Source organism: Budorcas taxicolor, chromosome 3 (genome assembly GCF_023091745.1).
Source record: "Budorcas taxicolor isolate Tak-1 chromosome 3, Takin1.1, whole genome shotgun sequence".
Taxonomy (NCBI): Eukaryota; Metazoa; Chordata; class Mammalia; order Artiodactyla; family Bovidae; genus Budorcas; species Budorcas taxicolor.
The window spans coordinates 116,557,994-116,575,653 of NC_068912.1; the positions used below are offsets into that span (position 1 = coordinate 116,557,994).

Consider the following 17,660-nt stretch of genomic DNA (forward strand, 5'->3'; position numbering starts at 1 on the left):
GGCCAAGTGCAGTGGACGCTGGTGGTGTTGGCCCCAGGTCCCTCTGACCCCTTTCTAGTTCTGTGTACCCCCCTGGAACCCTTAATGTGGGTTTACTGCCCAGGCTTGAGACTGGGCGAATCTATGAGAGGCTGACGTTGATTTCCTAGAGCAGCTGTGCCCACACAGGTTGAGAAGGGGAAGTACCTGTGGTTATATTCCCTGACCCAGCACGCAGCAGTCCAGATCCACTGATTGAAGGCTACAGGACAGGAAAACTAGCTTCCTTGCTGGGGTTTGGCACAAATTAGGGTGCAATTTAGACTTCAGAGAGACATCAGGGATCAGGCTACAGTTGAGACTTAGTCAGAAATGGTATCTCTGGTTATCTTTCCCCCTGCACTCACCAGCCTCTTCTGGGAGCAGTTCCTTAATACATCAGAGCCCCCTGAATTCTCATCCAAGAGTCTGCTTTTAGAACCCTGATACACGTTTTACATTTCTTTTAAGAGTATGTCTTTCTGTGCTAGAAAGCTGGGCAAACCAGGCTGAATCTCCCTCTTTTCACAGGCAATGACCTGCCCAGGGGAAGGCTGCCCACTCCCTCTAGGCCTTAGTTTCCTCAGTTACAAAAGCAGGACAAAAACAGACCCTCTAGGGTACGGGCTGCTGTGATGGGGTTAACTGAAAGAATGCAGCGCTTAGCACAGAGACGGGCAAATGTCACACACTCACAGCTGTTATTGCGCAAAGTTTAGGAAGAGTTCATAAAATGTTGCAAGGCTTTAGTTTTATATCTTCAACGGTGCTCTGTGTCACCAGAATTTGGCCAGGGCCAGAGGATGAGGAAGGAGAGAAATAGCCTTTCTGGGACCTACCAGGTGCCTCCAACCTTTTCTTTTAAGCCTGAGAGTGACAGTGAAACTCTCTCAGTTGCGACTTCTTGCGACTCTTTGTGACCCCATGGGCTATACAGTCCGTGGAGTTCTCCAGGCCAGAATACTGGAGTGGTAGCCTTTCCCTTCTCCAGGGGATCTTCCCAACCCAGGGATCGAACCCAGGTCTCCTGCACTGCAGGCGGATTCTTTACCAGCTGAGCCACCGGGAAAGGCCAAGAATACTGGAGTGGGTAGCCTATCCCTTCTCCGGCGGATCCTCCCAACCCAGGAATCAGAGGTCTCCCGCATCGCAGGCAGACTCTTTACTGGCTGAGCTACCAGGGAAACCCTAAGCCTGAGCTGCACCTGCCAAGAATAGAAGGTTCTGTTATAATCACTTTAAAGACAGGAACCTAAGTGTCCAAAGACATAAGATGCCTAAGGAGACACGGTGTGCAAGTCAGGCTCTAAATCAGACCCATCGGACCTGGGCCCAGCCTGGGACCTCCATCCCCTTGAGGGCAGGGCTCTGTCTTCCCTTCCAGGTCCTCTCACCACACCAGGCATTGGCATCTGTGGTTCGGGGGGGATGTCCAGCCCTGGCTGAGATGACTCCCGCCAGGCCAAGCCTCTAGCTGGTTCCAGGAATCCGTAACACCTGCTGTGATGTGCTGAGGTTACAAGAAGACCTGCCCTGGGGCCAGGATAGTCTTCGGCCCTCGGGCGACGGTGCAGGGGAGCCTCTGTGGGTCACGTATGCAGCCATCAGAGACCACCGTCTCTCCATCCTACTGTGCCCCCCAAAGCCCCGACCCTGCCCATCATCAGAGACCACCATCTCTCCATCCTACTGTGCCCCCCAAAGCCCCGACCCTGCCCATCATCAGAGACCACCATCTCTCCACCCTACTGTGCCCCCCAAAGCCCCCACCCTGCCCGTCATCAGAGACCACTGTTTCTCCATCCTACTGTGCCCCCCCAAAGCCCCCACCCTGCCTGCCATCAGAGACCACCGTCTCTCCATCCTACTGTGCCCCCCGAAGCCCCTACCCTGACTGCCACAGCTCTGGCCCTCCAGGATCCCTCTGAAAGGGCACTGGGGTTTCGAGGCAGGAGGTTGATGGGGCCACATCCACAGGCAAATCAGAGCTTAGTGGGGACAGCTGCTCTATGGGAGTCTAAAATCCCAGGTGCAGATTACAGACAGGGAAAGGGGGGCTTGGCTGAACACCCCTTCACGACGCCACTGCATGGAGTAGTCAGGGCTAGGAACGGGTCAAGGAACTATGAGTTCTGGACAACCCTAGGCACAGCGACCCGTTCCTGCCTCTCCGAGTTTCCCATGGGGGTAAGCAAACCCATTCTTCCCCAACTAACCCCTCCATTAGAAACACAATCCTCCCAACAGCAGGGCAGACTTCCAAACGTTCCAAGAGAACTTTTGGGTCCCAGGGTGATGGATTCCTGTTCCCTTGCAAAACCTGGCCCTACTTACCCTCTCAAATCCCCCAGGACTGGGTTTTCCAAGAGGACTGGGGGTGGGGACAGCCAGGGGGGTACTCGGACCTGGGAGGGTGGTGGGCGGGCGCACGCAGCTCTGCATGAACCGGTACCAGGATCCCTGCACCCCTCGCCCTTCTCTGGACGCCGAGCCAGGCGCGCCAGCCCAGCCCTCTCGGGGAGCACAGGCCCCACAGCGTCTGACCTGAAGTGGGTTCTTTTTTTTTTTTTAACGTCTAGTTTGCGTTTTCCTTCCTCCGCTTTAGCAACTGCATCCTGTTGCACTGGTTTTTCTTCGAGGAGGCTTGCTTTCTTTTCAACACAGCACGCCTAATTGAGAGCAGACTCAAACCCATCCTGCCTTGAACCTGCCAAAGGAGAATCGCGTTCACTGAGGCACAGATCAAGTTCGTAGACATAGAAGGTCAGCCTGTGCGTCGCTGTCCAGAGGAGGGCAGCTCTGTCCTGGCCACCGCCGCGGGCATTTGTCAGGCTCACACTCAGGGTCACCTGCCAGGAGAAAACAGGTCTAGGAAAGTCCTGAGCATGTACTTACAGACTCCCCCAAATCCTGCGTGTGTGCATCCCGCCAGCCCGTGGTTTTACTTCACAGCCACTTTCACTCTGGGAGCTCGGAGATGGGGCTTTGGGTGCCCAGGAGATGGCAGGAAGGAGGTCCCTGCTAGCTGTTAAGGACAGCGACCTGATGAGCAGGGACAGGGTGGGCAAACCCCCTCTGAGAGCCTCCCGGAGCAGGTGTGCTCTTAGCTCGTATTTTGGAGTGATTTCACTGTGCCGGTGAAGTTTCATCTAAACAAAATATTTCTTTTGTTGAGGGCTTTCTGCAACACGGAGGCCTTCTGGCTGCCTAAGAGTTTGACCTCCCAACTCTCCAGACTCGGCATTTGGCCGTCTGCTGGTATTTTTAGTGGAAGTATAAAAAGAACCTCAGAAAGTTTGGGCTGGGGAGAGGGAGAGGAGAGGACTGGGTGCCTGCATACAGTGACTTGAGCCACGGAACTACCACCAGGAGGCAGAAAGCAAAACAGAAGCTGCAGAACAGCACCTTACTCTGGGGGAAAAGCTCAGTCAGCATGGCTTTAAAAGTGAAAGTTCAAGTCCTTGTCTTACCCTTGATTTATCTAAAATAGGGCAGTAGAGGTGATTATTATGTGAAGCACATTTTTAGGTCTAATTCCCCCATGGACAGAACTTCAGCCCTCCACTTCTAGATAAGAATGTGTATGTCAATAATAAAAATAAATATTTGCTAAATTAACCTCCGAACAGGACATTATCAAAAGACAGGTCTGATACCTCTAATGTGTGTCTGGCACCAGGTAGGTGGTTCAGAACGTTATTTTCACCAGACTTTCAAGATTTACAAATAAAAGAATCTAAATAAAATCTATTACAAATGTTCCGTCCCCTCCTTTGGGGGTAGTACGATGTGGTACAGATTCATTGCTCCCCTTCCAAAACTGTTGCTTCTGTTTTGGAGGAATTAACAAAGACAATCCAGGCTTAATAAATCAACACTGAAGTTCAGAAGTTCAGAGCAATTTGTCTTGGGAACAAAGTCTTCCCTAGAGCTAAGATGCATTCAAAGGAATTCTTGTTGTTAATGGGATTATTAAAGATATCCCTTAGACCCAGATAAATATTTGATGATTTGGCAAAGCGCTGGGGTTTCTTTGCCGGTGTTTCTTCTGCTGACGCATCTCCCCCCTCCACCTAGGGTCTGGACCTTGTAGCTTCATTAGACTCTGCAAATGAAGGCAGGCTGGGATTTCCCCAGAGTAAGCTTGTGTGCGAGAGCTTGGCCGGAAACTACAGATTGGGGTTTACAAGAGGGGTGAGGGTGCGCGCACGCGTGCAAGTGTGTGCGTGCATGTAAGCATGTGTGTGTGCCCGCGCGCGCGCGCGCGCGCACGGAGGGTGGGTGGCCAGGGCGGAGGGATGGAGGGGGAGGGGGCCCGGGAAAGGAAGCAGCAGATGCCGGTTACAAAGCTGCCATCTAGAGGCCGCCCGCCCGCAGTGTATATAACGCGAGTCTGAAGCCCCAGAAAGCTCACACTTCTGCGAACTGCTCAGCCCTAAGGCACCGAGCGCCGGAACCCAGAAGGCAAGCCGCAGGAGCCCAGCGCCCAGGTAAGGAAACGCTGCTGGGTCCGCAGGGCGTGCGGACGGCGGGCAGGGGTCTGCTCTTAAGCGCAGTGGTCTTTTTCCAGAGCTCTTCTTTCTAATAAGCTCTGATGGGTGCTGGCGAGTCCGCAGGTCTTGTTTCCGAAAGCTCAGGCGGCGTGTTGCCTTGCGAAGTGCGCCTGCTAACTCGGGGCTTCCCGTGGGCTGCAGAAAGTCAACAAGGGCTGTTTTCTGAAGTGGAAGGCGCTCTCTGTGTGTGTCTGTTGGACTGAGGAGTCTGAGGTTCATGTGCAGGCAGACTCCATCCCGCTTGCTCAAAGTTGGCATAGGGGTCAGCTTAGCACCGCTGCCTGCCTGGTTTCTCTTCTGCCTCTCCACTGGGGAAACAGAACTGGCACTAAACGTGTAATTCCAGAAAGATGTGCCCGTTATGAAGAGGCGTCCTCCAGCGGAGAAGAAAACTGGGCTGAGAGTCTTTGTGGGTCCAGACTGGGTTTGAATTCACTGCTCTGGAGGATTACCAGAGCCTGTAAATCCGGAAGCTATAATAGTGCATGTTAAATACAGCCTGGCCCTCTTGTCTCTCCACTACATCCTTCTTAATCTGACTATTTGCTGTTCTCTCAGAAGGTGTTAAATCTGACTTCAGTTGGAAAAAAAACAAAAAAGGCACACACACAAGTCTAGGATTTTGCACTGTGATTGTCCTCTTGAAGTAAAAAACATGAATTTTGTTCGATTTTGTTCGCCTGCATGAAGATCTGAGGAGTGACTCAAAACTCTGCAGTGAGGTCAGGCTTGGGTGGTTAGCCAAGACTTGGAAGTTCCAGGGAGAATGAGAAGCTGTAAAAGTCAGACTGCCTGTCTCCCTTTTTCTTTCTCTGTCTTTCTTTCTCTCAATTCATTTGCTCACACCAGGATCATTACGTTTTCCAGACGTAGAAGAGCCCCCCCACCCCAAATGGTTTACAGCCCTTTGAAGGTATTTGATGCCCTGACATCTCTTGAGACATTCATTCTGCAGAGTCTCAATGTGGTAACTTTTTCTTTTCTCTTTAAAGGGGCAGATGCTGCCTTTGTGTCGCTTTATTTATTCCAGGGAAATGCGGAGATCAAATAGGCTCTTCTAGCAAGGCAAGTGGAGGCGGCTGGTGTCTGCGCTTCACTTTCCATAGATTTTAAATGGATAAACTGCTTGCCCTTCTTTCATCAGCCCTTGAGCTTCCCCAGATGCAGAGCCTTTTTCTAAAGCAGAGTTGCACATGGGGAGCTCTAGCTTGGAAACAATTTGCTCTTTTTTCCCCAGTCTCTGCCATAAACACTCCAGTGTGCACCAACTGTAGAGCTCCATGCCCTAAGCTCCTGGAGATGAGGGTGGGGGAGGAGGGTTGCATGGGATTTGGGTGGAAAAGCAAAAGAAAATTGAGACTTGCTGCTGTGTTTTGCTGCTCATCTGATTTTTTAAAAGGGTATGCATTGCAGTTGTCATTTTTTAAAAGTTCTGGAAGGTATAGTGTAGGCAGCATGCAGATGCTTAACTGAGTCAGGACTTCCGAGGTTATCCCATGTTAGCAGCTAGTCTTGAGAGACTGGAGAAGGTATTATGGTTTCTAATCAGGTCCAGAACAGGCAAAGTATAGTCTTTCTGGATGGAAAAAAAAAAACCCCAAACAAAAAAAAAAACCTTACTTAATCAGGAACAGTGGCTTTTTGTCTGATCACTCCAGGCAAAGAGAGAGGCTCGTGTTTTCCAGGAGACACCAGGGAAATTGGTTACTCAAACCTGAGACTGAAAGAGGGTCATTCTATGAACCCTAAGGATAACCAGGAGAAGGAAAAAACCTTAAAGGTTTTAGGACTTGTGATGTTCTCAGTGATTCTGCAGAACACGAGTGGAATTCTGGGCTAGAAAGTATTTGTATTTTTCATCCAGGCAACCATGGAACTTGGTTTTTATTCAGGAACAGAAATAGTTTTAGAAGGGCTTCCAGACAAATTGCGTGTGTGTAGGTGGAAATTTGTGTGTCATGTCAAGTGTTTCTAAAGTTCAGGAAATTATAGCTCTGGGAGACATATGTTTTATTAAAGTGAAAGCAAGCAGAAAAAAGGAAAGAGAAAAAACGGGGCAGTTCTCTGATTTTGAATACTTAATGGTTTGCTGCTGGAATCTTTTGGTTACACAAGAATCGACTCAGCTTAGAACTGGAAAAAAAACATACGCTGTTGCTTGGTTCTTCAAGTGATGAGAGAGTTGCCTATTTTCATAGTGAAAATTTTGCGGAGCCCTAAGCAGATTTGGAAGCTGACTCTGCTTTTTGTTCCGAGGTGGAGGGGCTGAGACCCCCTCAGGTGGTGCCCACGGGCAGGGGACAGATAAAGGGGGCAGGACCAGCCGGATGGCCAACACCTCCCAGTTCTCTTATGGTCCAGGAAACCTCTGTCACGTCTTCTCCTAGTTTTAAGTCTAAGATGGGAATCCCACTGTGTGTAGCCCAGGGTTTGGGGTTGTCCTAGGCTGGCTGACCCCCCACCGTTCCTCCTGCTTCTAAGCTGGGTGGGAATTAGGGCTCTGGTTACACCCGCCAGCCCAGACGGCAGCCTTTGTGCCGTGGGAACCTCTGGGTCTGCCCTCCTGGGTCCTGTGCCGCTTCCCAGTCGGGCCGCTGAGCACAATAGGACAGATCAGGTTTCTGGATGTGGGGTTCGTTCTCTTTCCCCCAGTTCTCCCCGTGTATCAATGTGAAGTGTATCTGAGGACTCTGGAAATAGATGGCCTCTATCTGGATTAGGGTTTGGATTTCTCTCTCCCTCTCAAACAACTCAGAGCAGTGCTTTACTTGTGAAAAATAACAGCAGGCAGGATGTCATTGTTCTGTTTGTTTGACATGGGGTAGGGGGAGACAGACTGCCCCCCTGCCCCCATTCTGCTCTCAGTCCTAGCAGGTGGCCTCTCAAGCCTGGGCCGAAACTTGCCTGGACATCCCCATAGATTTAATGCAGGATTGATAAGAAATGAAACAAACCCCAGAGCTGTGCAGTTTCCTAAGGACTTTTAGAACTGGTGCTCTGGGACAACCCAGAGGGATGAGGTAGGGAGAGGGATGGGGGGACACATGTATACCCGTGGCTGATTCATGTCGATGTTTGGCAAAAACACCACAATATTGTGACTAGCCTCCAGTTAAAATAAGTTAATTAATTTGAAAAAAAAAAAGAAAGGAATAATGCAGGTCTTCCGTATATAAATTGCGCTCTTAGAGTGGAAAGGTCTGGGCTTTTGCAGGAGACCTGCTTCTGCGTCCCCCTGGAGAGTCCCTGAGGAGTAGGGAGGGTGAACAGAGTTGGTTTCAGCCACACCCCTGAGTTTCTGGTCCCGCTGCCTGTCTGGCCTCAGTTTCCAGGTGCCCAGCGGTGAGGTTAGCCAGGCTGGGTGATCGTGGTGGGACAACACTGAGCTGCTCCGTGAAATTCCACCCTGGGAGGACATGAGTTGAGCCCCAGTTGCAGAAAAGCCAGTGAAGAAGGTCGCCTGCGGGCACAGGTCCTGGAGAGCCCCGGATCCCCTCGGCGCCGAGTCAGTGCCCTGGGTGGCCCGGCCCACGTCACCTTCTCTGCACTGCACCTGGGCCTGACAAGCACCCGGCTTCCCCTGCAGGCCTGCTGCCTCCTCCCTCAAAAGCCTTTTCTGCCCCAAAGCCAGGCCCTTGCTCAAGACCGTGGAGGCTCCCGCATGGACAGGCTCAGCCAGGTTTGGTGACCCTCTGGTAGCACATCACTGACCACCCCAGCACCCACTTTTTTCTGGAGGGTCCCCATCGGTCACTGGAGGAAGTCCCTCTCCATGCTCCAGTGGTGTCCACACTGCCTTCCCGCCTTCCCAACCCTCTTGGCTAGCTGGCAGGTTCCCGGGGATGGGTGTGGAGTGATGATTCTGGTCTGTTATTGCCCCAGAGCAGTGCCTCTCACAGAAGGGGCTTCATAAGCATTGGGGGGGCATAGAAACAGGTGAGACTTAGCTCAAGGGAGGGTTCTGGAATAGTCTCCTCCAGGCTCCTGTTTCCGTTGATAATCTCACATTTCTGGTCTCGGGAGCTTGATTCACTGTTGATTCATTGATTATGAATTCATTGAACATGTGCTTTGTCCAGGCGCCATTGCTGGCTGCCCTGTACACAGGCAGTAAAGACATCGTGGGGGTGGGGGCTTGAGGAGGAAGGAGAGGAGACAAGGGCACAGCCAGTGACACAGAGTAGAGGTATAGGCCTGGCTGGCGGAAGGTGGGGGTACTAGAGGCGTAAATGGGGAGAGGAGGGCCTGCCCGGCTGTCCAGGAAGGGCGCTCCAGGTCTGTGACTGGACATTGCACGTGTGCTGAAGGCACTGTTGGGGAACTCCGGCTGGGTACCTGAACGTGGGGCCGTCTGTGTCCTGCAGGGAGCGACTGTGGTCCAGTGGAAAGACATGTTCCTTGCAGGCCAAAGCACCAGCCCACGGAGACTCTGAACTTGGAGATAAGTCTCATTCTGGCTTTGCCTTCAGCTTGCCGGGTGAACGCAGGGAGACCACTGGGGGCAGCTGGATGTGTCAGGCCGCTTGGAGCTGTGGTCGCCAAGGAACCTTGATTGATGAATAATAAGCCCGAGAGACGAGGGGACATCTCCCTCCTAGCAAATGGGGACATGAGTGGTAGATGAGTCTCTTACAGATGCCAGTGTGGGGTTGGGGGGTGGGGTGACAAGGTGGACAGATGCTGGTTCTCTATCCTGCAGGCCATAGGAAAATCTGCTTCCTGAAGTGGAAGTGTGATGCTCTCTGGGTGCAGATGTTGGACCCAGAATCTACAGGAAGTGATCCCTATAGAGGGAGCTCGGTGAGAGAAACCAGTATCCATTGGGAAAAAAGGGAACGAAAAAAAGTGATGCTGATTACTGCTTTGTTTTCAACGGGGTTCCTCTGGTCTAGAAAAAATGGACCACGAACCGCCATTGTTCTGTGGGACATTCGTCCCTCTAGTAAAATTTCCATAACTCTTGATGCCAAGTTTCAGATCACACAGAAGTGTGTGGGGTGAAAGGTGCGATCCCGCCTTTGTCCTCTCATCCCGCACTTCCAGCCCAGTTTTATACTCACTGCAGATCTTTCCCCATGCTTTCACACAAATGGGTGTGTGCCCAGTCACTTCAGTCGTGTCCGACTCTTTGTGACCCCATGGACCGTACATAGCCTGCCAGGCTCCTGTGTCCATGGGGTTCTCCAGGCAAGAAGACTGGGGTGGGTTGCCGTGCCCTCCTCCAGGGGATCTTCCTGTCTTAGGGACTGAACCCACATCTCTTGCGTCTCCTGCCTTGGCAGGCTGGTTCTTTACCACTAGTGCCACCTGGGAAGCCCCTTATGCACATACATGTACCTATAAAAATGCTCGTAATTCTTGTTTTTTGGGGCATGTATGTATGTGTAACTTTCATGTTCATAAAAGCACCCCTGCTTTCTTTGTACAGCTGTATTATATTCCAGACAGTGGTTCGCAGTCCTTTATGGATCAACATTTATGCTGTCACCATTTTTTTGCTAATATATAAATAGTGCTTCAATAAACATCCTTGCATCTTGGGAATATTTATTTTGAGAAGAGAATGTGTGAACTTGTGAGATCAAAGACCTGAAAGAATCTTTTATCCCAAGCCCTGTTGCTTTCCTTCCATGAGGAATCTTTATGCAGATGTTATTAACCTGTGTCAGAAGTCATCTCTCATTCTCCTGCCCTCCCTGGTGGGGGCTCTGACCCCGAGGGACGCAGCTGGTGGGCAGGTGTGACTGTCACCCAGAGGTCCCGCCTGAGCTCTGGCCCAAGCTGATGGGAATGGAACTGCTGGCTTATTGCAGCAGAGGGGGTCTGGTCCACGTGGACTTGGGAGTCAGCTTCAGGCCCTGGGATCTTCAGCCTCACCACTGCCCTTCCTGCCATCGCAGACCGGCCACATGGCCTGGAGATGTCACCGTGTACACGAGGATCACGGCCCATGCTTCCCAGTTGGCATAGGCATTGAGCCCTCCAGTTGCATGGGATGGGCCCTCGCTTTTCCTGGGGGCAAGTGGAGACTCTGGTGAAGGGTCTCGGGGGTTTGAGTGGCCTCAGGGAACTGCTGGGATGCATTCTTCAACCCTTCTCCCTCAGGTTTGGCCGGGCCTTGGGGAGCCAGGGGCCTGGGTAGACGTTTTGCAGTTGCTGGATCACATCTTTGTTCAGGTCAGGGTCTTGAGAGCATCACCTGTTAAAATCTAAGACAGTGACTTAGGAAGTTTGTTGTCTTAGGCGCGGGGACCACCCATGGTTAGCCTCGGGCCTCCTGAACACACGCTCAGAGGCCCACTGATTGCATTCGACGTGACCTGGCAGAGGTCTTTATATGATACTATTCTCTTTTTCTGGAAAGAGCCCTCATTTGTTTCCAAAACAGAACAGGTGAAAAATGACAGGTGACGTGGGCTGCGCTCTCCTGTGGCATTTCCCCCCCCCTCTTTGGCTTCCCGTTTACATCTGCAGGGGGCTGGATTGCTGCACTCCTTGTGTGCACAGCTCCTCTCTCGTGGCCTCCCTTCTCTGGACCCCTGAAGCCTCTGCCCTGGGAGGGGAGGGGCCAGTGGGCTCCCTGGAAGAAGGCCGGTGGGCACGGCATAGGCCTCTGGCTCATCTCCTGGGCTGGTGGCTGGTCAGTGATTGGTGGTGGATGATCGGTGGGCCAGCTGGCTGTCAAGCTCCAGCATGTTGCCCGCCCCCCCCAACCTCTGCTGTTCCCCCAGCCCCTCCTGGAAGATTCCCCACACTGCCCAAGAGGAAACAGGGCGACTGAGGGTGGCGGGGGCGGGGTGGCGGTGGACCGACTCTTAAGTCGCCTTCTGGTCCCAGAGGACAAGTGATCATTAAGTTGGGTTTTCATTGTCCAGAGACCAGAAACCTAAGGACCCGATGGGGTCCCTGAGCCCTTCCCTACCTTGGCTGTGGCCCGGGGGACACCGAGGGCTGGCCCAGGCTCAGAGGCATGAGCGTGGACGGTCTGCTGTGCAGGAGACGTGGGCCCTAGAGGGACACAGACTTCTGGTGATTCCTGTAGGCCTCCTGCACCCATGAGTCCCTCCGTCCACACTGAGCCGTGCCCCTCTACCTGGGAGCTGGGGGGCGCAGCATGTCCAGTGAGCAGGATGACTCCTTGGGGGGAAGACGGAGGTAGGGGCGTAGCATCTCGGTCAGGCTTCCTTTTTCTCGAGCCCCCGTGCACGGTGTAGACCCCAGGGATTCTGGCTGCATCTGTGGAGGCCTAGTAGGGCTGTGCTAGGGTGGGCAGAGGAAAGGACCCCTAGCCAGGCCCCAGCCCCACTCTGCCCGCCTCTGTGGGGCAGCGGCTCGTCCTCCGGCTGAGTTCTGCAGGAACCCGGGTCAGATGAGGTCATGGGCTGAAAGTGCTTTATAAGCTAAAGTGAAAGTGTTAGTCGCTCAGTCGCACCGACTCTGCAACCCCACGGGCTGCAGCCCTCCAGGCTCCTCTGTCTGTGGGGTTTTCCAGGCAAGAATCCTGGAGTTGGGTTGCCATTTCCTCCTCCAGGGGGTCTTCCCGACCTGGGGACCAGGCCCATGTCTCTTCTGTCTCCTGCGCTGGCAGAAGGCTCCTTACCACTAGCGCTACCGTTACCACGAGGCCTTAGGGAAGCCCCATGCCCTGCTGAAAGCGTGTTTCATGAATCACAGCCTGGTTGTGGCGAAGAGGCTTGTGTTACTCAGTGAAGCTATGAGCCGCGAGTCCATCACCCGAGATGGACGGGTCACAATGAAGAGTTCTGGCAAAACGTGGTCCACTGGAGAAGGGAAGGGCAGACCACTCCAGTATTCTTGCTGTGAGAACCCCATGAACAGTACGAAAAGACAAGAAAATATGACACCGGAAGGTCAGAAGCCCCCCCCCCCCCCCCCCCCCCGCCAGGCTGGAAGGTGTCTATGCTTCTCCCGAAGGAGCCGAGCGCAATTACTAACAGCTCCAGAAAGAATGAGGTGGCTGGGCCAAATCGGAAACGACGCTTAGCTGTGGATGTGTTTCATTTTAAGGAGATGGGAAAAAAAGGGGGTCACACCTTAGAGCCACGCAGGAGAGCCAAGCCCAAGTGCTCCCCTCCCTCTCTCCTGAAGTCAGGGGTGCAGTGGGCACCATCAGTTCCTGGCTGCTTAGCGGCCCAGGGTGGCGAGAGGGCCAGGAAGACCTTGGAAGCAGGGTCTGGAGGTGGCTGCCCACCCCAAGGCCAGTCCGGGCCTCTCACAGGTGTGTGCTGTGCGTCCGTGTCCACTTGGGGTCCTCCAGCTGCGTCTTCCACAGTCTCTTAGGAGGATGAGTTTATTTGTCCTAACTTGACTTTGGGCTTCCCTGGTGGCTCAGCTGGCAAAGAATCCACCTGCAATATGGGAGACCTCGGTTTGATCCCTGGGTTGGGAAGATCACCTGGAGAAGGGAAAGGCCACCCACTCCAGCATCCTGGCCTGGAGAATGCCCTGGACTGTGTAGTCCATGGGGTTGCAAAGAGTCAGACATGACTCAGCGACCTTCACTTCATTTCACTTCAGCTTGACCTTGCTGATTTTCCATACATGCTCTCTGGTTGTGTTTTGCAACAAGTTGGTGGTCCCAGGACCTGAGTGTCCTTCTAGTGATGGGGGGAGGCTCTGAGGACCACCAGGTTTCCTGGCCTCGGGCCCTGTGGCTCCACGACCTCCTCCTCGGAGGTCCAGCTGTGTCCAGCAGCAAAAGGGGACGCTGAGGCCCGGTCAGGTCACCTGGAGGGGAACCAGCAGCCGCTTGCCACTCACAGAGGTGAACAGACAACAGCTGAGGGCCATCTCCATACCTGTGGTCCTAGGGCAGGTCCTCAGCTGTGAGTCTGGAGGCTGAGGTGGCCCTGGGTGGCAGCAGGTGCATGGCCTCACTTCTGGGGCGTCTGCTCATTTCCCCTGGAGGTAAAGGCATCAGCTCACTGTCTGCAGGCAGCTCCTGCCTCTCCCCACTCTCAGGGCAGGACATTGACCACTTAGCCACTTGGTCAGTTTTGAATGTGGAGCAAGAAGTAAGCGAGTCTGTGCTTTTTGATAGGTCAAGAGAGGGGGAGGATTGCAGTGTTGAGCTTCTGTCTGTTAGATTCTGTCCTCAGCCCTTGAGTTCTTAGGCAGCCTTGGGAGACAGAGGCTGGTGCACTGAGAAAGCAGTGGCAGATGACGGGTTAACTAGACTCACATGAAGCACTAATGAGGGAGGAGCCCGAATCCCAGCCCAGGATGGTCTGGTCACCAGAGGGGTGCTCTCCCACCTGGGTCCCTGTGGACCGTTAGCCTGGCCGCTAGGCCCCGACTCAGGGACCATCCTTCCCCATCCTCCAGGACCTCTTGTGTGTGGCCTGGAGTCCAGTTTAGATGAACTTGGCAAATAAGCTTGGCTTGCAGTCAGTTCTTACCTGTGACAAGGGAGAAAGAGGAACAGACTCCCTACTGTAGACGGTGACGCCCAGCAGGGCACCCTTGGGCCGAGTGGTTTCGTTTTACAGCCCCTTCCTGTGGGGATGCAGTGAGGCTGTCCACCCAGGGTGGTGGTGGGGGGCTTCAGAGCCTTCAGGTGGGCGAGTCAGCAGGAGAAGACAGCCCCGGGCAGCTCTTGGAGCTGACGTTCCTGGGCCGTCATCCCCAGGCACAGTAACGGCTCAGGCTGGATTCTTCTGGGCGTTAAGATGGTGCCAGTCGAGAGTGTTGACCTCACGCCAGATCAGCAGGGAAGACCATTAGGAAAAGCCAGCCACTCCAAGACACAGCTTTGGGTCTTGGTACAAGTTGCTCTCAAAGCAGTTGGACAAATAAAAGATGGAAAACCAGGCAATGGCCACATTTGGAGATAGCCGATTGGTGGCTCTGAGTTGCGAATCACATGGCAAAGTCGGAGGCTGTGGATGGTGGCGCAGTGAAACTGCGGGGCGGGCCACACACTGTCCACACCTCCAGGGGTCTGCAAACCGCAGGCAGCCCGACAAGGCCGAGCAGGACGCTTGTTACTCACCAGTGCAGGAAACAGATCCACCCCTGCTCTTGGGTACATGGGTGAAATGCCTCCGCTGTCTGCAGGGGAAAGCAAACTGACCACAGGCACCTCTGGGCTGAGCCTCAGCTGCCTGATGGCCCTCTGACTCCCCAGAATGTGTCAGTTTCATATCCGGGGCACAGCCCAATCTGGTGACCTCTGGAGAACACAGTCCTGCAGAGACAGAGGAAGCAAACACTTTCACTCTTTGAGAGAGACGGATTCACATGGTTTTAGAACGTGGGTGTGTTTTGTTTTGCAGATTCTGTCGCGGTCAGTTTTGTTCTCTCCTTTCTTTGCAAAGTTACTTGGGAGCTACCGTGAAACCGCTGAGCAGACGGGGGTGCTCGGAAAGCACTTTACAGGCCCGGAGCGTTTGCTAAGGGATCCATTCTTCTCTTGCATCTTTTAAAACTGTATTTGCTTTTGCGCACAGGCCGTTGGACTGCTGCCCTCGACACCATGGATCTGCATCTCTTGGACTACTCGGAGCCGGGGAACTTCTCCGACATCAGCTGGCCCTGCAATGGCAGCGACTGCATCGCGGTGGACACCCTGCAGTGCGGCCACATCCCCAACAAGAGCGTCCTGCTGTACACGCTGTCCTTCGTCTACATCTTCATCTTCGTGATCGGCATGATCGCCAACTCCGTGGTGGTCTGGGTGAACATCCAGGCCAAGACCACGGGCTACGACACCCACTGCTACATCTTGAACCTGGCCATCGCCGACCTGTGGGTGGTGGTCACCATCCCCGTCTGGGTGGTCAGCCTCCTGCAGCATAACCAGTGGCCCATGGGCGAGCTCACGTGCAAGGTCACCCACCTCATCTTCTCCATCAACCTCTTCGGCAGCATCTTCTTCCTCACCTGCATGAGCGTGGACCGCTACCTGTCCGTCGCCTACTTCGCCAGCACCTCCGGCCGCAAGAAGAGGCTGGTGCGCCGCGCCGTGTGCGTCCTGGTGTGGCTGCTGGCCTTCGGCGTGTCCCTGCCCGACACCTACTACCTGAAGACCGTGACGTCCGCCTCCAACAACGAGACCTACTGCCGGGCCTTCTACCCCGAGCACAGCGTCAAGGAGTGGCTCATCAGCATGGAGCTGGTCTCCGTGGTGCTGGGCTTCGCCATTCCTTTCTCCATCATCGCTGTCTTCTACTTCCTGCTGGCCCGCGCCATCGCCTCCTCCAGCGACCAGGAGAAGCAGAGCAGCCGGAAGATCATCCTCTCCTACGTGGTGGTCTTCCTGGTGTGCTGGCTGCCCTACCACCTGGTGGTGCTGCTCGACATCTTCTCCATCCTGCACTACATCCCCTTCACCTGCCAGCTGGAGGCCTTCCTCTTCACGGCGCTGCACGTCACGCAGTGCCTGTCGCTGGTGCACTGCTGTGTCAACCCTGTGCTCTACAGCTTCATCAACCGCAACTACCGGTACGAGCTGATGAAGGCCTTCATCTTCAAGTACTCGGCCAAAACGGGCCTCACCAAGCTCATCGACGCCTCCCGCGTGTCGGAGACGGAGTACTCCGCTTTGGAGCAGAATGCCAAGTGATGGCTTCCCGTGCGGCCTCTGGACCTGTGCACGGCTTCTGGACCTGTGCGCGGGGCTCCCCCGGGGGTACCCGCTGGGCCGCCTGGTTTTCTGGAGGAAAGCCGAGTGGCTTCAGGCTTGGTGACCCTCGTTGGCGTGGAGAGGGCCAGCCTGCGTCCCTCTGGCTCCTTTCTCGCTCTCGGCCCAGTGGGGCCTCGAGAAGGCCCCTGTGACAAGCCCCCGCCGCTCGTCACACCAGCTTCGGCACAGGCTTGCCTGCACTTCTGTAACATAGGACTTTTCTGTGCTGCCTGAAGGTTTTATAATGGGGATTTGTATTTAAATCTTAAGACTATTTTTCTCACTCTCAGTGTACCCTCTCAACGTATTTGAAAGTTTATATTTTAAATATCGTATGGGAGGATCCATGCTGACATGTACTCAGTGTTGTAGTTCTGAGGTTAGCTTGACTTCCGTTTTGACTAAGGATGACATTAATTGTTAGCTGTTTTGAAAGCCTCTTGCTATATAAATATATATATATATATATATATAAAAATATATATGCCAGTCTTGGCTGAAATGTTTTATTTACAATAGTTTTATATCTGTGTGGTGCTTTGGGCCGGTCTGGGATACAGAACAAAAACTGCTCTATAATGCAGTTTGTGACATTAATATTATTGTAAAGTGACATTAAAAATAATGCAGCGATACTATCCCAGTCTGTAACACGGCACACAAAACAAACCCTTGTATTCCAGAGAGTTCTTTCCATTTGTAAGTTATTTTTTTTTAATAAAGATTTTTTCTTTCCTAACAAAGGTGTTTGGATCTCAGTTTTCAAAGCATGTTTGGCATTCAGGCGGCATGTTTGATGATAATATACAAATATTTACAACATAGGTGATCAACTTAATAAATATGTTTAAAGAAAGGAATACTGTCAGAAAAGCAAAACCCAGGAGGTTGACGTGGATGAAATGATATGAAAGGAGACACATCTGAGTGCGAGTGTTGTGGTTTAATTTTTTTAATTTCTGCCTGTGTGTAAGGGAGGGGATCTGGTTGGTAGGTGCACCTGTCAATGCAAAATTGGTAAAGAAAACTCCCGGTTTGCTGTCTGCCCAAAAGGGTGTAGGGCCTGGAACTCACCCTCGTATCCGCCAGGGCTTGAACCTTCCCTGCTTGAGGCTCTGAGGTTTAAGTCCTTTCTTTTTCTCTGGTCAAGACAGACTCTTCATTTTAACGATAATCTATCCATGAGCCTGTCCTTCAGGCCGTGCAATAAGTACAATCCTGGCCTGTGCTGTCACCAAATTAACCCACCTTGCTAGTAGTCAGGAAGAGCTCTCTCAGGAAGCCCTTACCATCTACCCGGGCCACAGGAGCGGCACGGGCTTGGTGGGCGTGTCTGGGCAGGAACCCAGAGGAGGGTGTGGCTTCCCGATGAGGTCCCCCACCCCTTCCCCCGGATGGCACTGATGAACAGAGAGAGCTTTTGCCAACACAAAGGTGGACCCGGA

General features: G+C 53.2%; 1 protein-coding gene across 1 annotated transcript; it reads left to right on the forward strand.

Annotated features, from left to right (window-relative positions):
* The first annotated feature begins 4,426 nt into the window (after window positions 1-4,426).
* ACKR3 (atypical chemokine receptor 3) lies at window positions 4,427-16,946 on the forward strand. Its single transcript, XM_052637238.1, has 2 exons — window positions 4,427-4,508; window positions 15,041-16,946. Exon 2 carries the CDS (start codon window positions 15,067-15,069, stop codon window positions 16,153-16,155), a length of 1,089 nt encoding a protein of 362 aa, XP_052493198.1. The 5' UTR covers window positions 4,427-4,508; window positions 15,041-15,066; the 3' UTR covers window positions 16,156-16,946.
* The last annotated feature ends 714 nt before the right edge of the window (window positions 16,947-17,660 follow it).